The sequence below is a fragment of the Mytilus galloprovincialis genome, chromosome 2 (genome assembly GCF_965363235.1).
Source record: "Mytilus galloprovincialis chromosome 2, xbMytGall1.hap1.1, whole genome shotgun sequence".
NCBI lineage: Eukaryota > Metazoa > Mollusca > Bivalvia > Mytilida > Mytilidae > Mytilus > Mytilus galloprovincialis.
This window is the reverse complement of record NC_134839.1, coordinates 112795490-112814782: the sequence shown is the minus strand read 5'-3', so window position 1 is coordinate 112814782 and position 19293 is coordinate 112795490. Positions and strand designations below refer to the sequence as shown.

Genomic DNA, 19293 nt, shown 5'->3' with positions numbered 1-19293 from the left:
CAATCCTGGTATCTATGATGAGTTTATTTAATTTGATTAATACCATGTGAATAGCAGTAAATTATAAAATTTAAAAGTAATTCAAAACCGAAAATTATTATGATTATCAAATTGTAAAAAAAAACTAACTTCTGCAAGTTTATACACGAAACATGTTATATTTTCTGTTGCCCAGATATTTATAACTAGGATTCTCAACCATTGTCTTATTTGTAATTTCAATCAATTATTAAGTCTTTAAACATGTTCTTTTCTTTTGCATCAATATTATCTGAGTATGGAGTCCCTAGCAAAAATCTCTACTGACGTTTCAATTTGAATTTCTGTCTCAGACCTTAAGTTCACTTAAAGTCTTCAGTGAACCAGTGTTGTGCAGTCTTTAATTATTTGTATAATTAATATCTGTTTCTCCTACAGGCTTTCAATATAAAATTCAATTTGTTGTATCATATAAATGTCCTGACATGATGATGAGTTGTTTCAGTTCTAGGATAATGTTTTGCCTTTTTCATGTAGAGCTGTGCACCTGAGTAAAAAGTGTTCTCAATTTTTCTATTTCAAGAAGTCAATGCGTATAATTTGTTCTTTCTTATTCCCTTTTAAATTCTCATATCACACTCAAAAAGGTATACAGTACTGTTAAGTAATGTAGCTTTGGTTTGTGCCTTTTTTTTTTCTTTTTTTTTACCGCGTACGTAACTGATGGTAAGGAGTTTCATTAAACCGGGGGAGTCTGATGTATTTTGAGCTCTGTTTTATTTCAGAATTAAAGATTAGTCTTTTCTTTCAATTCGGCTACTAACTTAAATCCAAAAAAGCGCTTCGGACGCAATAAATTATTAATCGTGTTGTTTTTCCACTTTTTACAGTACTTGTACAATTATCAGCTATGTCTGTGTTGATTTGCTTCTTACATTAACATTTTGTTGGGAGTTTTTTTTATCAGCTCGTGAATCGGCTTTGCATTGTAATATTGAAGGATTTCTTGGGAACAAACATTTTAGATTTTTAATGTTGAAAACCAGTTGACTCTCAATTAAAATTCTTAGTTTAGTATTTTTACTAAGGGAACGACCATTTAACTTCAAGAAGTTTACGCTTTTTCCCTATAAAAATAATTTGATCCCCAATTAGATGATAAGAAATATTGTGGTCATGCAAAGTCCAGATTTTCCCCATACCTAACTTATAGCGTTAAATTTTGAATAAAAATAAAAACATTTGATTGATAGCGTCGAAAAACTAAAAAAAGAAAGTTTTTTGAAAGAGACAAACATCAAGCAAAGTTGTCTTTAAAGGAGTTCTGTCTTAATTGGTGTTTTCGCCAATAAGCATATATACAACAGATCTTGAAGTAAGTATTGGAAGGGTCGAAGGTATCTAAAAGTTTTAATGTGGAATTGTCTTACTTGTCCTATTAACGTAACATCCAGAGGTAATATTCCGAGGTAATATTCCCAGGCCATATAGTAGCCTTGGAAGAATGCACGCTTTCAGGGCCGTAACTACATTGAGGCAAATGAGGCAAATGCCTCATGTTTTAAATTTAAAAAAAAAATAAAATAAAATAAAAGATTGTCTTCATATGATTGTCTTCATATCAAATTGTTTTCACTGAAAGTGTTGCAAGAAGCAAGTTCTCTTCACTCTCTGATGTCGCCCCTGCATATTTTTTGTAATCCATGTTTCTATTTTACTTTTGGTTTTCAGAGTTGATGGTCTATTGTTTGTACTTCTGTGTCCCGGGTTTGTCTTTTGTTCATTTATTATCCTACTTAATGACTAGTCTGAGTGTTGATTTTCATTTGTAAACGTGTCACACTGTGTAATGTTGCATGTCCACCGATGTCTAGGCATTATGCGAGAAAATATTTTAAGAATATACGATGCTACTGGACACAGAAAAAAGTGGTCGTTTCTGCATGGAGAATTGAACTTGATATCAAAGAATACGAAACTGCCTTTCTTGTATATAAAACCATACCCAATTTTTCTTAGTATGGATTGCAAAATTAGGTATTTTCTGTAGGTGAGATATGCACAGAAGTGATAGATATGTATCATAAATATAGAAAATTGAATATCTTAATCAACAAAAAAATAAAAAAAAAATAACTGTATCATATACCCAAGCGCCTGTGGATGAAACTAGATAGCTGACATGATTTAAATCAAAGTAAGACCACCAATTTCCCGGTATCAAATCATTTGTTGAAAAAAAACATCAATGTATTGCCATATGACCTTTTACATTCAAGGGTTAAATTTGCATTAATTCGTGTTCAAACTCTTTAACAGAAAATTAAGGAATATGAAGTACACGTACACGGGAGCTAATCGCACACAATGTCAATGTTCAGAAAAAAATACAAATGATCTATGGTCAAAGTTTTTATTCATGTTCTTCATCTTGATAGTTGCTGGAGGGTCTTCAATAATGAAAGAATCATAAATACCGTAAAAGAAGGTCAATATGGTCCCTAGTGTCGACTTAAGCAGTACTAGTATTAAACGTACATTACTGCACTAATGACTGTCACTATATTTAAATCTAGTCATAAAAAATCTCAAGTCAGCACAATACAAGACAAGAACAGACAGACAGATCCGGTATTAATGATTATGAGAATTACGATTTTTGATTTATCCTACATATCGGTCTTTTAATGTTTTTAATTTCCCTAAAACTTTAAAGTCTTAAATAACAATGAATCTATGTTTTTGCTTTGAGACCAGAATATTGTCGAAAAAATAGCTAAAAATGATTTGCGTTTCTATGTAAGAAAGAGTCTGGGAAACGCTCAGAATGCACGATTTTGCGTTATTTTTCTCAGAGCTTCTGGGGGCCTTGAGCAGCCCCCAGACCCCTCGCCAATATATTTTGCCTCAGTATTAAAAGGGGCTAGTTACGGCCCTGGCTTTCCATGACATATATCTTGTATGTCGGGATTTTTTTTTGCGTTAAGGCCCCCTTTTCCGTTTAGTTCCACTGAAAATAAAGAATCTGAGTCTTTCTTGCAATACTTGTATGTTCTTGATTTTTTTTTTTTATTCGTTTTTTGCTGCTTGTAAATAATTCCTTAATAAAATGTGTCGCTTGATTGTCAGTTTCTTTTCCTTCATTTCATAGTCTGATGTTTTCTGATTGACACTTTGACTTGATCCTTTCCGTCTTGATAAGAGTTGGTAAACATTATAACAGTGTTTCATATATCAAGCATGGTTTGAATCTCTTTTTCGTCTTTTCACATCCGTTCAATAGTATATGCACATTATGGACTGCCACATTATTCTAGTCCTATTGTTAGTCATAGTGCTCTTTTGTCTACCTCTATTGCCAAGTCATTAATATCATTAATATATAAATTATAGAAATGAGTGGATAGGACACCTCATGGTCTTTCTCAAGGTTGTTTTTTTTTTACTGATGCCGAGTGATTATTCTATTTTAATTCTGTTGACATATCACAACGCAGAGTTTGAATACCTTTCCTGACATCTGCTGGTACTTCATAAAAAAAATTTCTAGTAAAATCATACGATGTACCAAATCAAAGGCCTTTTGACCGCCAAGGGTTGCTAGATATAAGTTTTTCTTTTGTTGTTTTGCATGTAATATGCCTTCAGAAACAATAAGAGAAGCCATGAATGACGAGAGACCCTTTGTAAACTCGAATTGGAGTTCTGTCCGATTAACATTCAGGTCAGGCATTTTGCTAGTAATGCTTTTTCTAAAATATTTCTTCATCTGTAAATTGTGAGATGTTATTTTCATTGAAGGTAGATAAATGTACACTTGATTTCATCAAATTGTATCTAAATTCGCATTCCTCTCTCCATATGATTTGTATCAAATTGTTCATCTGTTGCTAGGGTTGCTACAATCTAATTAAAAACCGATCTCTCATCGCTCCTGTTTCTGATATGTCACGTGGGAGATCTAACGAAACCCGCTTTGAGGTCACATGTGAGTGACCTCGTAGGTGTGTCTTTTTCGACCAATGAAATTGAGTCTTCCACGATCTTGGAAGTTTAACGTAAGGCAAAGGGATGTAACTCATTTTATTTACGACGAAATCGTCAGTCAAAATAATTCATAAACTTTTTTGATTGGCTTATTAATAGGTCGTCAACTCATTTGCATATCTTCATAAATTCATAACTTTTAGTTCACTCACATGTGACCTCAAAGCCGGTTTCGTTAGATCTCCCACGCGACATATCAGAAACAGGAGCGATGAGAGATCGGTTTTTAATTAGATTGGGGTTGCTAATGGGTCGTAAAAGTTACTTTGCAAATATGTCAGTTTGCTTTTCCTTTTCTACAATATCCTCTTCAATGGTATTCTTTATTATCAGTGTTGTTCAATTATCTTATGTATTCCGAATACGGAAATAGACTCCAAGGTAAGAACGTAAAACTTCCCAGAACCTGTGTGCTATGTTCATATGGATGTTCTAATGCTTTTACTTTCTAGTATAACTCTGGTGTTGAACGCTTTTGCAATACCCGACAAAACTAATTATATTTTGCTTTGTTCAAAATTCACTGAACTTGCATAAGTTGACAAATTTTAAACATTTTAGATTTTTAATGTTGAAAACCAGTTGACTCTCAATTAAAATTCTTAGTTTAGTATTTTTACTAAGGGAACGACCATTTAACTTCAAGAAGTTTACGCTTTTTCCCTATAAAAATAATTTGATCCCCAATTAGATGATAAGAAATATTGTGGTCATGCAAAGTCCAGATTTTCCCCATACCTAACTTATAGCGTTAAATTTTGAATAAAAATAAAAACATTTGATTGATAGCGTCGAAAAACTAAAAAAAGAAAGTTTTTTGAAAGAGACAAACATCAAGCAAAGTTGTCTTTAAAGGAGTTCTGTCTTAATTGGTGTTTTCGCCAATAAGCATATATACAACAGATCTTGAAGTAAGTATTGGAAGGGTCGAAGGTATCTAAAAGTTTTAATGTGGAATTGTCTTACTTGTCCTATTAACGTAACATCCAGAGGTAATATTCCGAGGTAATATTCCCAGGCCATATAGTAGCCTTGGAAGAATGCACGCTTTCAGGGCCGTAACTACATTGAGGCAAATGAGGCAAATGCCTCATGTTTTAAATTTAAAAAAAAAATAAAATAAAATAAAAGATTGTCTTCATATGATTGTCTTCATATCAAATTGTTTTCACTGAAAGTGTTGCAAGAAGCAAGTTCTCTTCACTCTCTGATGTCGCCCCTGCATATTTTTTGTAATCCATGTTTCTATTTTACTTTTGGTTTTCAGAGTTGATGGTCTATTGTTTGTACTTCTGTGTCCCGGGTTTGTCTTTTGTTCATTTATTATCCTACTTAATGACTAGTCTGAGTGTTGATTTTCATTTGTAAACGTGTCACACTGTGTAATGTTGCATGTCCACCGATGTCTAGGCATTATGCGAGAAAATATTTTAAGAATATACGATGCTACTGGACACAGAAAAAAGTGGTCGTTTCTGCATGGAGAATTGAACTTGATATCAAAGAATACGAAACTGCCTTTCTTGTATATAAAACCATACCCAATTTTTCTTAGTATGGATTGCAAAATTAGGTATTTTCTGTAGGTGAGATATGCACAGAAGTGATAGATATGTATCATAAATATAGAAAATTGAATATCTTAATCAACAAAAAAATAAAAAAAAAATAACTGTATCATATACCCAAGCGCCTGTGGATGAAACTAGATAGCTGACATGATTTAAATCAAAGTAAGACCACCAATTTCCCGGTATCAAATCATTTGTTGAAAAAAAACATCAATGTATTGCCATATGACCTTTTACATTCAAGGGTTAAATTTGCATTAATTCGTGTTCAAACTCTTTAACAGAAAATTAAGGAATATGAAGTACACGTACACGGGAGCTAATCGCACACAATGTCAATGTTCAGAAAAAAATACAAATGATCTATGGTCAAAGTTTTTATTCATGTTCTTCATCTTGATAGTTGCTGGAGGGTCTTCAATAATGAAAGAATCATAAATACCGTAAAAGAAGGTCAATATGGTCCCTAGTGTCGACTTAAGCAGTACTAGTATTAAACGTACATTACTGCACTAATGACTGTCACTATATTTAAATCTAGTCATAAAAAATCTCAAGTCAGCACAATACAAGACAAGAACAGACAGACAGATCCGGTATTAATGATTATGAGAATTACGATTTTTGATTTATCCTACATATCGGTCTTTTAATGTTTTTAATTTCCCTAAAACTTTAAAGTCTTAAATAACAATGAATCTATGTTTTTGCTTTGAGACCAGAATATTGTCGAAAAAATAGCTAAAAATGATTTGCGTTTCTATGTAAGAAAGAGTCTGGGAAACGCTCAGAATGCACGATTTTGCGTTATTTTTCTCAGAGCTTCTGGGGGCCTTGAGCAGCCCCCAGACCCCTCGCCAATATATTTTGCCTCAGTATTAAAAGGGGCTAGTTACGGCCCTGGCTTTCCATGACATATATCTTGTATGTCGGGATTTTTTTTTGCGTTAAGGCCCCCTTTTCCGTTTAGTTCCACTGAAAATAAAGAATCTGAGTCTTTCTTGCAATACTTGTATGTTCTTGATTTTTTTTTTTTATTCGTTTTTTGCTGCTTGTAAATAATTCCTTAATAAAATGTGTCGCTTGATTGTCAGTTTCTTTTCCTTCATTTCATAGTCTGATGTTTTCTGATTGACACTTTGACTTGATCCGTTCCGTCTTGATAAGAGTTGGTAAACATTATAACAGTGTTTCATATATCAAGCATGGTTTGAATCTCTTTTTCGTCTTTTCACATCCGTTCAATAGTATATGCACATTATGGACTGCCACATTATTCTAGTCCTATTGTTAGTCATAGTGCTCTTTTGTCTACCTCTATTGCCAAGTCATTAATATCATTAATATATAAATTATAGAAATGAGTGGATAGGACACCTCATGGTCTTTCTCAAGGTTTTTTTTTTTTTTACTGATGCCGAGTGATTATTCTATTTTAATTCTGTTGACATATCACAACGCAGAGTTTGAATACCTTTCCTGACATCTGCTGGTACTTCATAAAAAAAATTTCTAGTAAAATCATACGATGTACCAAATCAAAGGCCTTTTGACCGCCAAGGGTTGCTAGATATAAGTTTTTCTTTTGTTGTTTTGCATGTAATATGCCTTCAGAAACAATAAGAGAAGCCATGAATGACGAGAGACCCTTTGTAAACTCGAATTGGAGTTCTGTCCGATTAACATTCAGGTCAGGCATTTTGCTAGTAATGCTTTTTCTAAAATATTTCTTCATCTGTAAATTGTGAGATGTTATTTTCATTGAAGGTAGATAAATGTACACTTGATTTCATCAAATTGTATCTAAATTCGCATTCCTCTCTCCATATGATTTGTATCAAATTGTTCATCTGTTGCTAGGGTTGCTACAATCTAATTAAAAACCGATCTCTCATCGCTCCTGTTTCTGATATGTCACGTGGGAGATCTAACGAAACCCGCTTTGAGGTCACATGTGAGTGACCTCGTAGGTGTGTCTTTTTCGACCAATGAAATTGAGTCTTCCACGATCTTGGAAGTTTAACGTAAGGCAAAGGGATGTAACTCATTTTATTTACGACGAAATCGTCAGTCAAAATAATTCATAAACTTTTTTGATTGGCTTATTAATAGGTCGTCAACTCATTTGCATATCTTCATAAATTCATAACTTTTAGTTCACTCACATGTGACCTCAAAGCCGGTTTCGTTAGATCTCCCACGCGACATATCAGAAACAGGAGCGATGAGAGATCGGTTTTTAATTAGATTGGGGTTGCTAATGGGTCGTAAAAGTTACTTTGCAAATATGTCAGTTTGCTTTTCCTTTTCTACAATATCCTCTTCAATGGTATTCTTTATTATCAGTGTTGTTCAATTATCTTATGTATTCCGAATACGGAAATAGACTCCAAGGTAAGAACGTAAAACTTCCCAGAACCTGTGTGCTATGTTCATATGGATGTTCTAATGCTTTTACTTTCTAGTATAACTCTGGTGTTGAACGCTTTTGCAATACCCGACAAAACTAATTATATTTTGCTTTGTTCAAAATTCACTGAACTTGCATAAGTTGACAAATTTTAAACATATTATTTCAGCTCAAAATTGTGTAAAATACTTGGGCCTACAAATGGACATTTTTTATGGGAAAATTATTGTCAATATGATTATAAGATATCTTACAAAAAGTGAACGCAACACTGGAGTTTCGGTTATATAGTCAGACATGGTATCAGCCCATATCTTAACCGAATTCTTCTGTCTCTATTTAGCATATATTTCCGGATTTTCATTTGCTTTTTTAATTATTTGTTTTTGCTTTTAAAGGTTATGCAGATTGCTTTTTCGAGAAAAATAGAAAAAAAATAAAGGCAAATCCAACACCAAGAAATAAACGCTATATAGACAAAAGAACTCCGAACTTTAATTGACAATATATGAATTGTCAATGAAATAGAATAAAAGAAACCGTAAAGACTGGATTACGTCAATGGTAAATAAAGGCAACAGTAGTATACCGCTGTTCAAACTCATAAATCCATGGACAAAAAACAAAATCGGGGTAACAAACTAAAACTGAGGGAAACGCATTAAATATAAGAGGAGAACAACGACACAACACTACAATGTAACACACACAGAAACGGACCAAGCATCAGACAAAATCCCACGAGAAAAACAAATATAACATCAAAAACAAATACAGTGTCTTAGCTCATCCTACTCTAACCATATAAGTCTATTCAAATTGAACGAAGTATTAACCTGACCACATATTTATCACTTGAACTCTGATAGAAATACTACACTGAACGATAAATATATGTTATGAAATACCTTTCCATGATATTGATCTATTTAAAAATAGACTGACTATACTGAGTTGTAAAAAGTAACTAAACTTAGTCTTCTGTCAAATTATATACATATATATTGGGCTTTTTTTATGTTTCAATTTAACCCAAAGAAGAAAAAAGATAATATAATATATAAACGTAAAACAAATGGAAGTAACAGAGTGTTTGTACATATTGAGACTAGAACTTCCCTTTGACACTCTGTTGCATTATAACTTATTTATTAGATTAGTGTATCATCTACACACTCTTCACTTGAAAAATAAAAACTGAATTGCGTCCGTGGTACAATCAGGTTAATGGCCTGATAATTTAATGTATTATATGATTTTTTTTTATCGGGGATAAACCCTTGTTTTTAGTTATTTTATTTTGTTTATACGATGTAACCACACGACTATAGTCAGTCAGCCATTTATAGGCGAATTTAAACTACTTGTATATATATAGCCCAAATGGATACACAAGTACTCGTTTTGTCGATCATGTGACATTCTTTTTATGCAACTTGGACTGAAGTTATTCTTCAAGACCATAAAATATCATTTATATAGAAATTTAACGTTTGAACTTTTTTTTTTAAAATTTTGTATTTTAGATCAACAGTATACTTTTCATCCGACAATCGCCATCACAGGCGATAAATAGTGTTCGGTTGGACCCATAGAATTTTTTCAAACCTTCCCGACAGAGAACGAACAAAGTTTTGCTATAATAACATATATTATAGTACCTTACAAGATTTTGCAAGGTAAACATCTTATTTACAAATAGCCACACCGGTTAAAGTTTGACTTATATAATTTTTGTTTGGAGTAAATTGAAATGTTATCAACAACATTAAAAATACTCAAAACAATCTGGACACAATCGTTTAACATTTTATAAACGCACGTAAAATTTCATTAAATAATATCTGTCTACAAAAATGTCATTAAAGATACCAGGTTTAACATTTATGTATTGTGGATTTTGTGAGTTTTCAATGTTTCCTTGGTGTCTTCCGCCAATATTTTAATACGCCAGACAAACATGTAACCTACTTGAGACTCATACGTGGATCAAAAATAAACAACTGTTAGAAGACCAATTCAATAATTGAAAAAAGTGTCCGAAATATTGTGCCAAATATGGCTACTATCATATATTCATGATGATAGAACACCCTTGATTTTAACGTTTGATTCAATTTACAGCAAATGATCGTATAATTGATATTCTGCTGACCTCTTAGCTGGTAATACCCCATATGCGCTAGGGAACATTAAATCCCTCACATTATCATGCAACTTTCTACGTTAACTCCAAATGCCCACATTGTCAGGTTTAGAATGAGGACATATTAGATGTTGTTATGATCTGAGCTGTCGACGGAGGAAAGTGTCTTAGAATTTTTAATGAATATGCATTTCAAGCTACATTTCAATTAATCAATCATGGATTTAAGATTGCTATGGTATTATCATTCAAGCTTATAACCAGTTGTCTGTTTTTATTGGACCTTGGATTTTAGATATCCTCATTGATATCTTCACAAATATTGTATTTACATGTACATCATATTCCAAGTAATCTTTCAATATTTTTACTATCTGATTTTGGTATTATCCCCAGAATCAAAAGTTTCCCTGTATAAAGTTCGAAATGAAGATGACATCTGAGTTACCCAGCATGTACCATAACACGACGTTATCTAGCAAACCAATACTTCTATGTTGTCGCTATTGATTGGTGATCAAAAAGATGTTAGTAATTTTGTAAGATGTTTTCACGAGCATTTGGCAGCCCCAACAATATAATGTTGTTTGTAAACACACTGACCGGTGTCATTAGGCGAGCAGAATCTACTTAACTTTCGCGATACTTTAAGAAATTTTCGATTCCGGTTTGTGCTGTTCAGCATATAGTTTTCTTTGTTTTGCATTTTAGATTGCTGCTTGTCTTGTCGCCTTTTTTCATTTTTTGCTATGTCATTTGGGGTTTTTCTTCGAGTTTTGATTGTCCCTTTGATATCCTTCGTCTTTTTATTTGCCCTTCAATACTATGTTTTACTATCAATCCCCGATGGTATTTTCAGCTAAGTAATCAGTATTTAGGTTTCATATGAATCATAACACCTTTCTAAAAGCGTCCCTTTAAGAATTTATAAGTTATGTCGAAACTAAACTCACTCGGGAAGAGTATATCAGTTTACTTCAAATGATATTGTTATCCTTTCGAAGTTATTTTATTTTAACGTTTGCTTTAATCTATGTTTAGGAAGAAAGATTGAAATCGATACCAACTAAGTTTTACGGTAACGACCATGAATTGGTTGACTGATACGATATGTCTGTATGTTAATTCCTCGAGATACTTTTTTTTTTGCGGTCAAAGATCTTTATTGACAAGATAAGTCATCTAACTTGTTCTTTAACGGATTGTTTTCTGTTACCGAATGTGACAGTTTGACTGAATAGATTCGCATGTTGGATGAGGTTTGCACAGTAAGAGACGCTTATAATCTCGAAGCACCCGATCTTGCTCTTTCTGGGGTCAGACTTTCTTCATGTTTAATTTTTTTTTCTTTGTTTGTTTCTTCCTAATCGAATGATCAGATCCAAACATCGGCAGACTACTGTTCCCGCCATTTCCTCAATTACTCAAGACTACATATTGAAACAATACGAAAGTTTTTATATTGACATATTATCGTGATGTGTCAGAAGCCTGTTTTTCCGTGGTTGTCGTTTGTTAGCGCGACTCATAAGTTTTTTAATAGTTCGTTTTTAGATATTTTTAAAAAGCGGGGTGTTCTTTTGTTACACTTGTTTTCCTCCTATAGTTGAACTTCGATATACTACCGTTGCCTTTATATCTTGTATCTCGTTTTTTATATAGATTAGACTGCTAGTTTTCCTGTTTGAATTGTTTAATACTAGTCGTTTTGGGGCTTACTGTTCTGTGCGAGCTAAGGCTCCATGCTGAAGGCCATGATTTGACCTAAAATTGTTTCCGTTTTTACCTTGTGAATTGAATGGAGTGTTGTCTCATTGGCACTCATACCACATCTTCTTATTTATAAAATTACATTAATTGTACTAATTTTACTAAATAATTTAATATTTTTCGCAATTTTTGCTGGAATATTGTGTGCACACACTATCACTGGTAACCTCGGTGTATCCGTTAACCTTGTCCAGTCCGGATCCTTAAATAAAAATAAACAAAATCATTTTTTGATAGCATAACCCCTTGAGAATATATTAGGCCTGTTTAAATATTTAAATTTTTAATTGCATAAAACGTTAGTATATTGTTTTTCCTTTTAACATATTGGATACAAATAAGGCGCTAATACTGACATTTCCTTTCTACTCTTTACGGCTATTTAAATTGCAGGAACAGATTCCATACAATTAAAAATACTTTCATTAACATGGCATTGATATCATGATTGTTTGTTTTTTGTTCTTTTTATGTTTTGACATGGTGCTAACAGTTTATTCTATGTTGTGTCATGTGTACTATTGTTTGTCTGTTTGTCTTTTTCGTTTTTAGCAAGCGTTGTCAGTTTATTTTTGATTTATGAGTTTGATTGTCCCTTTGGTATCTTTCGTCCTTCTTTGATAATGTCTTTTAATTTAATCAGATTTTTTGGACTTTCATTTTTCGAAATTTAATAGGAGTTTGGTATTTTTGTTATGCTTTTATTACATGTGTATACTTAATTGAATTTTAGTATTGGTGTCCATATTATTTTACATTAAGATATTGCATACCTGTGATCAGGTTGTTGAGGTTACAATAATTTGTGCTGTAGTCAAGGTGAGCATACCATGTTTCTGATGTGGAGTAACCCTACAATTTAAACAGTATAAATTATTAGATAGATGTAAGTAAACAACATTATTTACAAAAAGAGATACCTTGGGACGATAGAATCGAAACCTTATACTAGTATGCGACTTCAGGTATCCATATGTTTATGTTCATACATAGATATACCGATATAATTCACAATTACCTGGCAATCTATGCCCATCAAATTGACTACAAGTCTCAAATTTGACTAATAACGTTATAAAATAGATATCAGAATTACTAAACAAATCTTAGAAACAACAAACAAAGCTTGAAATCGTCATAAAGTAACAATATTTCATGATTGTTTGTTTTTTTTGTTCTTTTTATGTTTTTACATGGTATTTTAAAACAGTTTATTTTTGATTTATGAGTTTATATGCCCTTTTATTTCTTTTAGGTTTGGAGACTATTCAATCAACCATCGACAAGGCTGAGATTTACGATGGGTATTTGATCTAGATATAAAAAAGATGCAAAAATATAATTTATATAAGATATTCACATGCAATAGTATTCTAATAAAATTGAGAAAGGAAATGGGAATGTGTCAAAGCGACAACAACCCGACCATAGAGCAGACAACAGCTGAAGGCCACCAATAAGTCTTCAATGTAGCGAGAAACTCCCGCACACGTAGGCGTCCTTCAGCTGGCCCCTTAAAAAATATGTATACTAGTACAGTGATAATGGACATCTATCTGATAAAGTATACTAGTACAGTAAGAATGTTTTTAATTTAACACAATGAAAAGATTATGAAAAGCATCTTTTTATGTGTATAAGCATGACTTTGTGACGAGCCTTTACCCCAAAAAATCGCCCCCTGGTGCATTTTCTTGTCTCACCTTTACATCTGACATACTTTTTACCATTTGAACATGTATATCAAATGCGCAATCGATCTCCAATTGGTCATCTCATATAAGGCGCATACATTCTGATGAAAATTCGTGTCTTCCACGACCAAAGTGTATCAGCGAAGTTTTTATCCTTATTAAAAAAAAAACACGAACAAAACTGACTGTAAATGCTTACTTTTTGTTCAAAATGGCATCCTAGTAAAATATGTAACTTAGTTCTGACTTTTTCTCTGACATTTCGTAAAGTTTTGCATATTTTTGTCCTATGACATGCTCTCCTTTTATACACCTTGCATATAATTTCTTAGATTATGAAGGTTTATCAAATCAATGTCTTCGTATGATCATTGACAATCCATAAAAAAATGTGAAGGAATGTATTAACTGTTTACAAAATTTTGAATTTTTTGAAATCATAAGGCTTTTCTACCTCAGGCATAGATTACCTTAGCTGTATTTGGCAACACTTTTAGGAATTTTGGATCTCAATGCTCTTCAAATTTGTACTTTATTTGGCTTTTTTAACTTTTTTGGATTCGAGCGTCACTGATGAGTCTTTTGTAGACGAAACGCGCGTCTGGCGTATATACAAAATTTAAGCGTGGTATCTAAGATGAGTTTATTGAACTATTTCAATTGTGTGTCTCTTGGACTTACCTTGACATTGCACATACTGTTACTTGCTGTCAATGTGAAGGTCAAATCATCAAGGTAATGCTTCACTGGTGTCGAGTGTTTTGCTGTAATTGTTGTACTTGTTTCACCAACAAACTAAAATATCAAAAAGTAAGATAACAAACAAAAAAAAATTGCAAAACGGAAAAACCATAAAACAAGAATTGCAAAATTAAAAGCTCAAACACACACAACGAATGGTTAACAAGTAACTGTCATATTCCTGAATTGTAACAGGCATCTTCATTTGTAGAAACTACGGATTAAACATGTTTCTATTTCAACCAAAATCAAACGAGTTTATAACATTTAAAAATATGCAAGTATTTTTGTGAAGGTATAACATTTCATATGAACATAACGATTTAAATCTATAAATTCTATAACTGTGATGATTCGAATGTCACTTTTGAGTCGTTTTGTAGACGACACGCGCGTCTGGCGTAAAACATAATAAGCCTGGTATCTTTGATGAGTTAATTAATATTATTATATATGGAATATGTCTTAACCATGTATGGTCAACGAGGTTTTGCCAATATGAACAAGATGCCGAAAATAAAACTTGAAAAACGTATTATATGATAGTCCAATGAGTTGACGTTACTGTCTGTTCTGTTTAGACCTTTGGTTTTGTACTTTTAAACATTATATTTCTTTGAACTTCTTAAACGTTTTTGCATTGATATGGTTTGCACTTGCTTTACTTACAAACGAATGTTAAAACATCAGAAATTACACTTTCGTCAAATAAGAGAAAAGAACAGTGATAGCATCCACGTCGTTACAAACAAAATGTAAAATACCAAAAAATACCGAACTCCGAGGAAAATTGAAAAAAGGAGAGACCCAAATCAAATGGCAAAATCAAAACTCATACACATCGACCGAATGAATAACAACTGTAATATTCCTGAATAGTACAGATTAGTCAAGCATCATTAGATCTATGGCGACCAATTCGATATTATAACCGACAGTCAGCGTCGAAAAAAGGTAATTAATGCGTGTTTCAAGATATATGAATTAAACACATATTCTATAGAATAAGAATACCAAAAACAAAACTGAACTTCAAAGCAAATTAAAAAAGGTGAAGTCCATAAAATAATTGAGCCGCAAACTCTACATACAATACATTCTTTTCTCAGTTTGTGAGCGCATCGATCCATTTTGTTTCATTTTAGTACAATTGTTACATAAAACAAACAGTAAATATACCAGAGCTAAAGAGGTTTATACAGTTACAGTTTATGTGTTTCCTTGGTTTTTTTTGTTTATAACTCGGATTTATTTTTTCTCTATCGGTTCATGACTTTTGAATAGTGGTATACTTCTGTTGCCTCATCCTAATTAATATATGTTTACCCCAACATACTAACAAAATGTATAAACATACATAACGGGTTAAATTGCAATTTATTAAGTATATGAACTCCTTGCAGTAAAATACCTGTCTATTACTAACGAATAGTCAAAATACGTACTGTATACAGACATTTTTCTCCTGCTCCATTTGGACAGTTATCTGCTGTAGACCAGGTAGAGATCTGGGTCTTGATTTTTTCCTTTACCATATCACAGGTGATTCCAAATGTCCTAAAAAATTACAAAATATAAACTGTTTTCATAATTTAATTGGGAAGTTTCTGTCCGAGATATTAAACGAAGAATATAATATTAAATGGTCTTCTGAATTAACAAACTTATACAATATTTTCCGTCTTAAATATGGTAATATCCTTTAAATCAAATTATTTTAGTTAAAGTGCAATTTAAATCTCAAGAACAAGTCGGAATATATTCAAGCTAGGTCTGTTAGAATTATTCTTAGAATTGAAATTTTGCATTTGAATTCGAAATCATTAAAAAGTACTACATAATCTAAATATAAGACCCAATAATTAGATAAACTTTTAAAATCTGAACCCTTTTAAATCAATGTTCGAGTAAAATACAAGTTATAAGTATTCCTTGATATTAAAATAAAGGAATATTTGATACGTTTTATAAACAATATACTTGTAATACGACGACCTTGCAAAATAAGAAAAAAAAAGTTTCGAAACAGGAGACCTAATTTGTGGTACATATCATTGTGCTCGTTTACACCTACTTTATTTGTAATCTCTCGATGTACTAAATGAGTGTGGTTACTTTTATAAGACAAATCCTACTTAATTATCCGACGACCTTGCGAGATAAGAAACAAAGTTCCGAGGAACAAGACCTAATTTGTTCTAAATTTAGATATTATTGTGCTTGTTTTATGTATACTATAATATGTTGGTTTACTAAACGCGAGTTTTAACTGTGTATAATAGTTCCATCGATCAGAAATCATAAACAATTCTTCTATGATTTGGTGGTGTTAGTTAGAGAATTTTTGGAAATTAGGTCAGTCAAACTTCATAAAAACGTTGCAAACCTGAATATGACTTAAATGTCCCAATAATATAGACCTTATCGCTTTTTTAAACACATCAAACGAATGTATAACAACTGTCATATTGCTGACTTGGTACATGTATTTTCTTATGTAGAAAATAGTGGATTAAACCTGGTTTTATAGCGAAATTAACCTCTCACTTGTATGTCAGTCGCATAAAATTCCATTACATTGACAACGACGATTGAACAAAACAAACAGACATGTTAGGTAAATATGTCAAAAGTGGGGTTCAGCAGTCAACGTTGTGTTATAATCTTAATCACTATGAAAAGCAACAAAACACAAAAAGGAAAATAACAAAATGTCTTTGTATCGGAAAAAGATGCATTCTTAAAAAAGATATAAAGTAAAATATATATTTAAAAAATTACATAATCTTACCATTGGATTTTACAGGATGCATGGATTGGATAGGCAATTGAACATCCAGCAAAGATAACAACAAGAGCTACTGAAATATAACTATTCATTCTGCTTATTCTTCTTAGAGGGATCCTTTAGAAAGAAGGTATGTTTTCTCTAACAAGTAAATATATGTGGAGTTGGTCACACAAATCAGTGACCCTAAATGATAAGAAACAACGTGACTTGACATGAGGCCATGAGATGTTTCACATGTTGATCAATGTCGGACAATCTTGGTATGCTTGATCTTTTGATCTAATGAAAGATCTGATACCACAGCTGATTAGCTTAGAATAATGATCATCCAAGCAAAAAAGTAGAACTGATGTCGATATGAACGCAGCGAAACAGCACAGGAAAGTTCAAAATAAATTTCGACGTCAGCTTCTGTTAATTTAGTCAGATCCACTTGTCATTTTGAACAATAGAATAATTTAAACTAATTAAGTTAGATAAACTTTTTGAGTCATTGCGCAGAAACGACATTGTAGAATTATTGTGAACAATTTATTTTTACTTTTATAATTAGTGTTGCATTTCTACTCAACACACGCAAAGATTTAGAAATCCCTTTTTTCAACTTCAAATATTTTATTGCACTACTGGTTGTGAACAATGTCCCTTATGATTAAGCAAACTTTTTTGGTATTTTTCTGAAATATATTAATATTTTTATCTTACTGTTCAACTAAAGTGGCAACATTTAAGATTATGTTTGAAAAGAATTCTCTGCAAATAATACTTTGGATGAAAACAATTGCTCTTCAACACTCTAAAACTAATATCACTAAAACTGAAAACTAACGATTTGTGAAAAAGGCACATGTTTTCAAATTGCTTTCAAACATATACATTCCAAAGCACATCAAACACACAGCAAAATCAATCAAGGATAGGAAAGCAACTCCTCATCCGGAGAAAACTTCAGCTGGCCTGTAAACAAAAATATGTACTAATTCTTAGAAGATGGGTGGGACAAAAAAACTCCGAAACATATGAGGTATAGGGGGAGGGTTGAGATTTCATAAACATGTTTAACCCCGCCGCAATTTTGCGCCTGTCCCAAATCAGGAGCCTCTGGCCTTTGTTAGTCTTGTGATTTTTAATTTTAGTTTCTTGTGTATAACTCGGAGTTCAATATGACGTCCATTATCACTGAACTAGTATACATATTTTTTAAGGGGTCAGCTGAAGGACGCCTCCGGGTGCAGGAGTTTCTCGCTACATTGAAGACTTATTGGTGGCCTTCGGCTGTTGTCTGCTCTATGGTCGGGTTGTTGTCGCTTTGACACATTCCCCATTTCCTTTCTCAATTCTATTAATAAACCGGAAAAAAACATACAAAGCTAACAATGGCCAGAGGTCCCTTACTTGGGACAGGCACAGAAATGCGGCACAGTCTACATGTTTTGTGATATCTTAACCCTCCCCTTTATCTCTAGAAATGTAGAATAAACAATGACGCAGCAATACGCACAGTAAATCTCAGTTTAAAAGAAAACAAAGTCCAATGTTAGAATAAGTAACATAAGGAACCAAGCAAAATAACAATGATGACATAAATAAACAATGGACTATACTAGTAGTTACTGACATGCAAGCTCAAGACCTCAATTAACCTTATAGAAAGCTTAAGTCTTCATTATATGAAAATCAAGCACAATTCTCTCATAAGGGGTTTAGTATCATAGCATCATAAAATATAAGAGAAGAAGAATAATTATGTTTATTTCCGATGCAAAGAACGATACAGTATGATTTATTCAATATTTGATAATAAAAAAAATGCAATCTTTAATACAATACAATACAATACAATACAATACAATACAATACAATATTTTTAATGACCTCACAATAGTATCGTAACTAAATCACTTCTGGAAAGTCTGTTTAAAGGTTTAGTTTTTGAGGTGAATGCCGACATGTTTGTGCTATTTATAAAATATTACCATAAAAGATAGCATGTGAAACACATGAAGGTATAATCAATATCAGATTTATGCACGTTGAGCTATAGATATGAATGATGTCCTGGTACCGATTCCATTTCAACTTCACAAATAATACACGATGGTCTTGCAGATTCTAGAAACTGACGTTATTTATCATCTAAATTA

At 32.4% G+C, this 19293-nt stretch overlaps 1 protein-coding gene across 1 annotated transcript; it reads right to left on the bottom strand.

The window, feature by feature from the left end:
- Positions 1-12016: 12016 nt before the first annotated feature.
- On the bottom strand, positions 12017-17323 carry LOC143065419 (uncharacterized). The gene is made up of 5 exons (XM_076238977.1): positions 17150-17323; positions 15804-15915; positions 14299-14412; positions 12697-12775; positions 12017-12125 (listed from the first exon to the last, which is right to left on the bottom strand). The coding sequence occupies exons 1-5, from the start codon at positions 17236-17238 to the stop codon at positions 12034-12036; spliced, it is 486 nt and encodes a 161-aa protein (XP_076095092.1). The 5' UTR covers positions 17239-17323; the 3' UTR covers positions 12017-12033.
- Positions 17324-19293: the final 1970 nt, after the last annotated feature.

What these genes read in the sequence shown, in the direction of transcription:
- LOC143065419 (XM_076238977.1), bottom strand. Translation starts at nt 17,238, where the DNA reads ATGAATAGTTATATTTCAGTAGCTCTTGTTGTTATCTTTGCTGGATGT. An exon ending in GCATCCTGTAAAATCCAATG is followed by an intron (nt 15,916 to 17,149) that starts GTAAGATTATGT and finishes GTAATTTTTTAG; the next exon opens with GACATTTGGAATCACCTGTG. An exon ending in GAGAAAAATGTCTGTATACA is followed by an intron (nt 14,413 to 15,803) that starts GTACGTATTTTG and finishes TTGATATTTTAG; the next exon opens with TTTGTTGGTGAAACAAGTAC.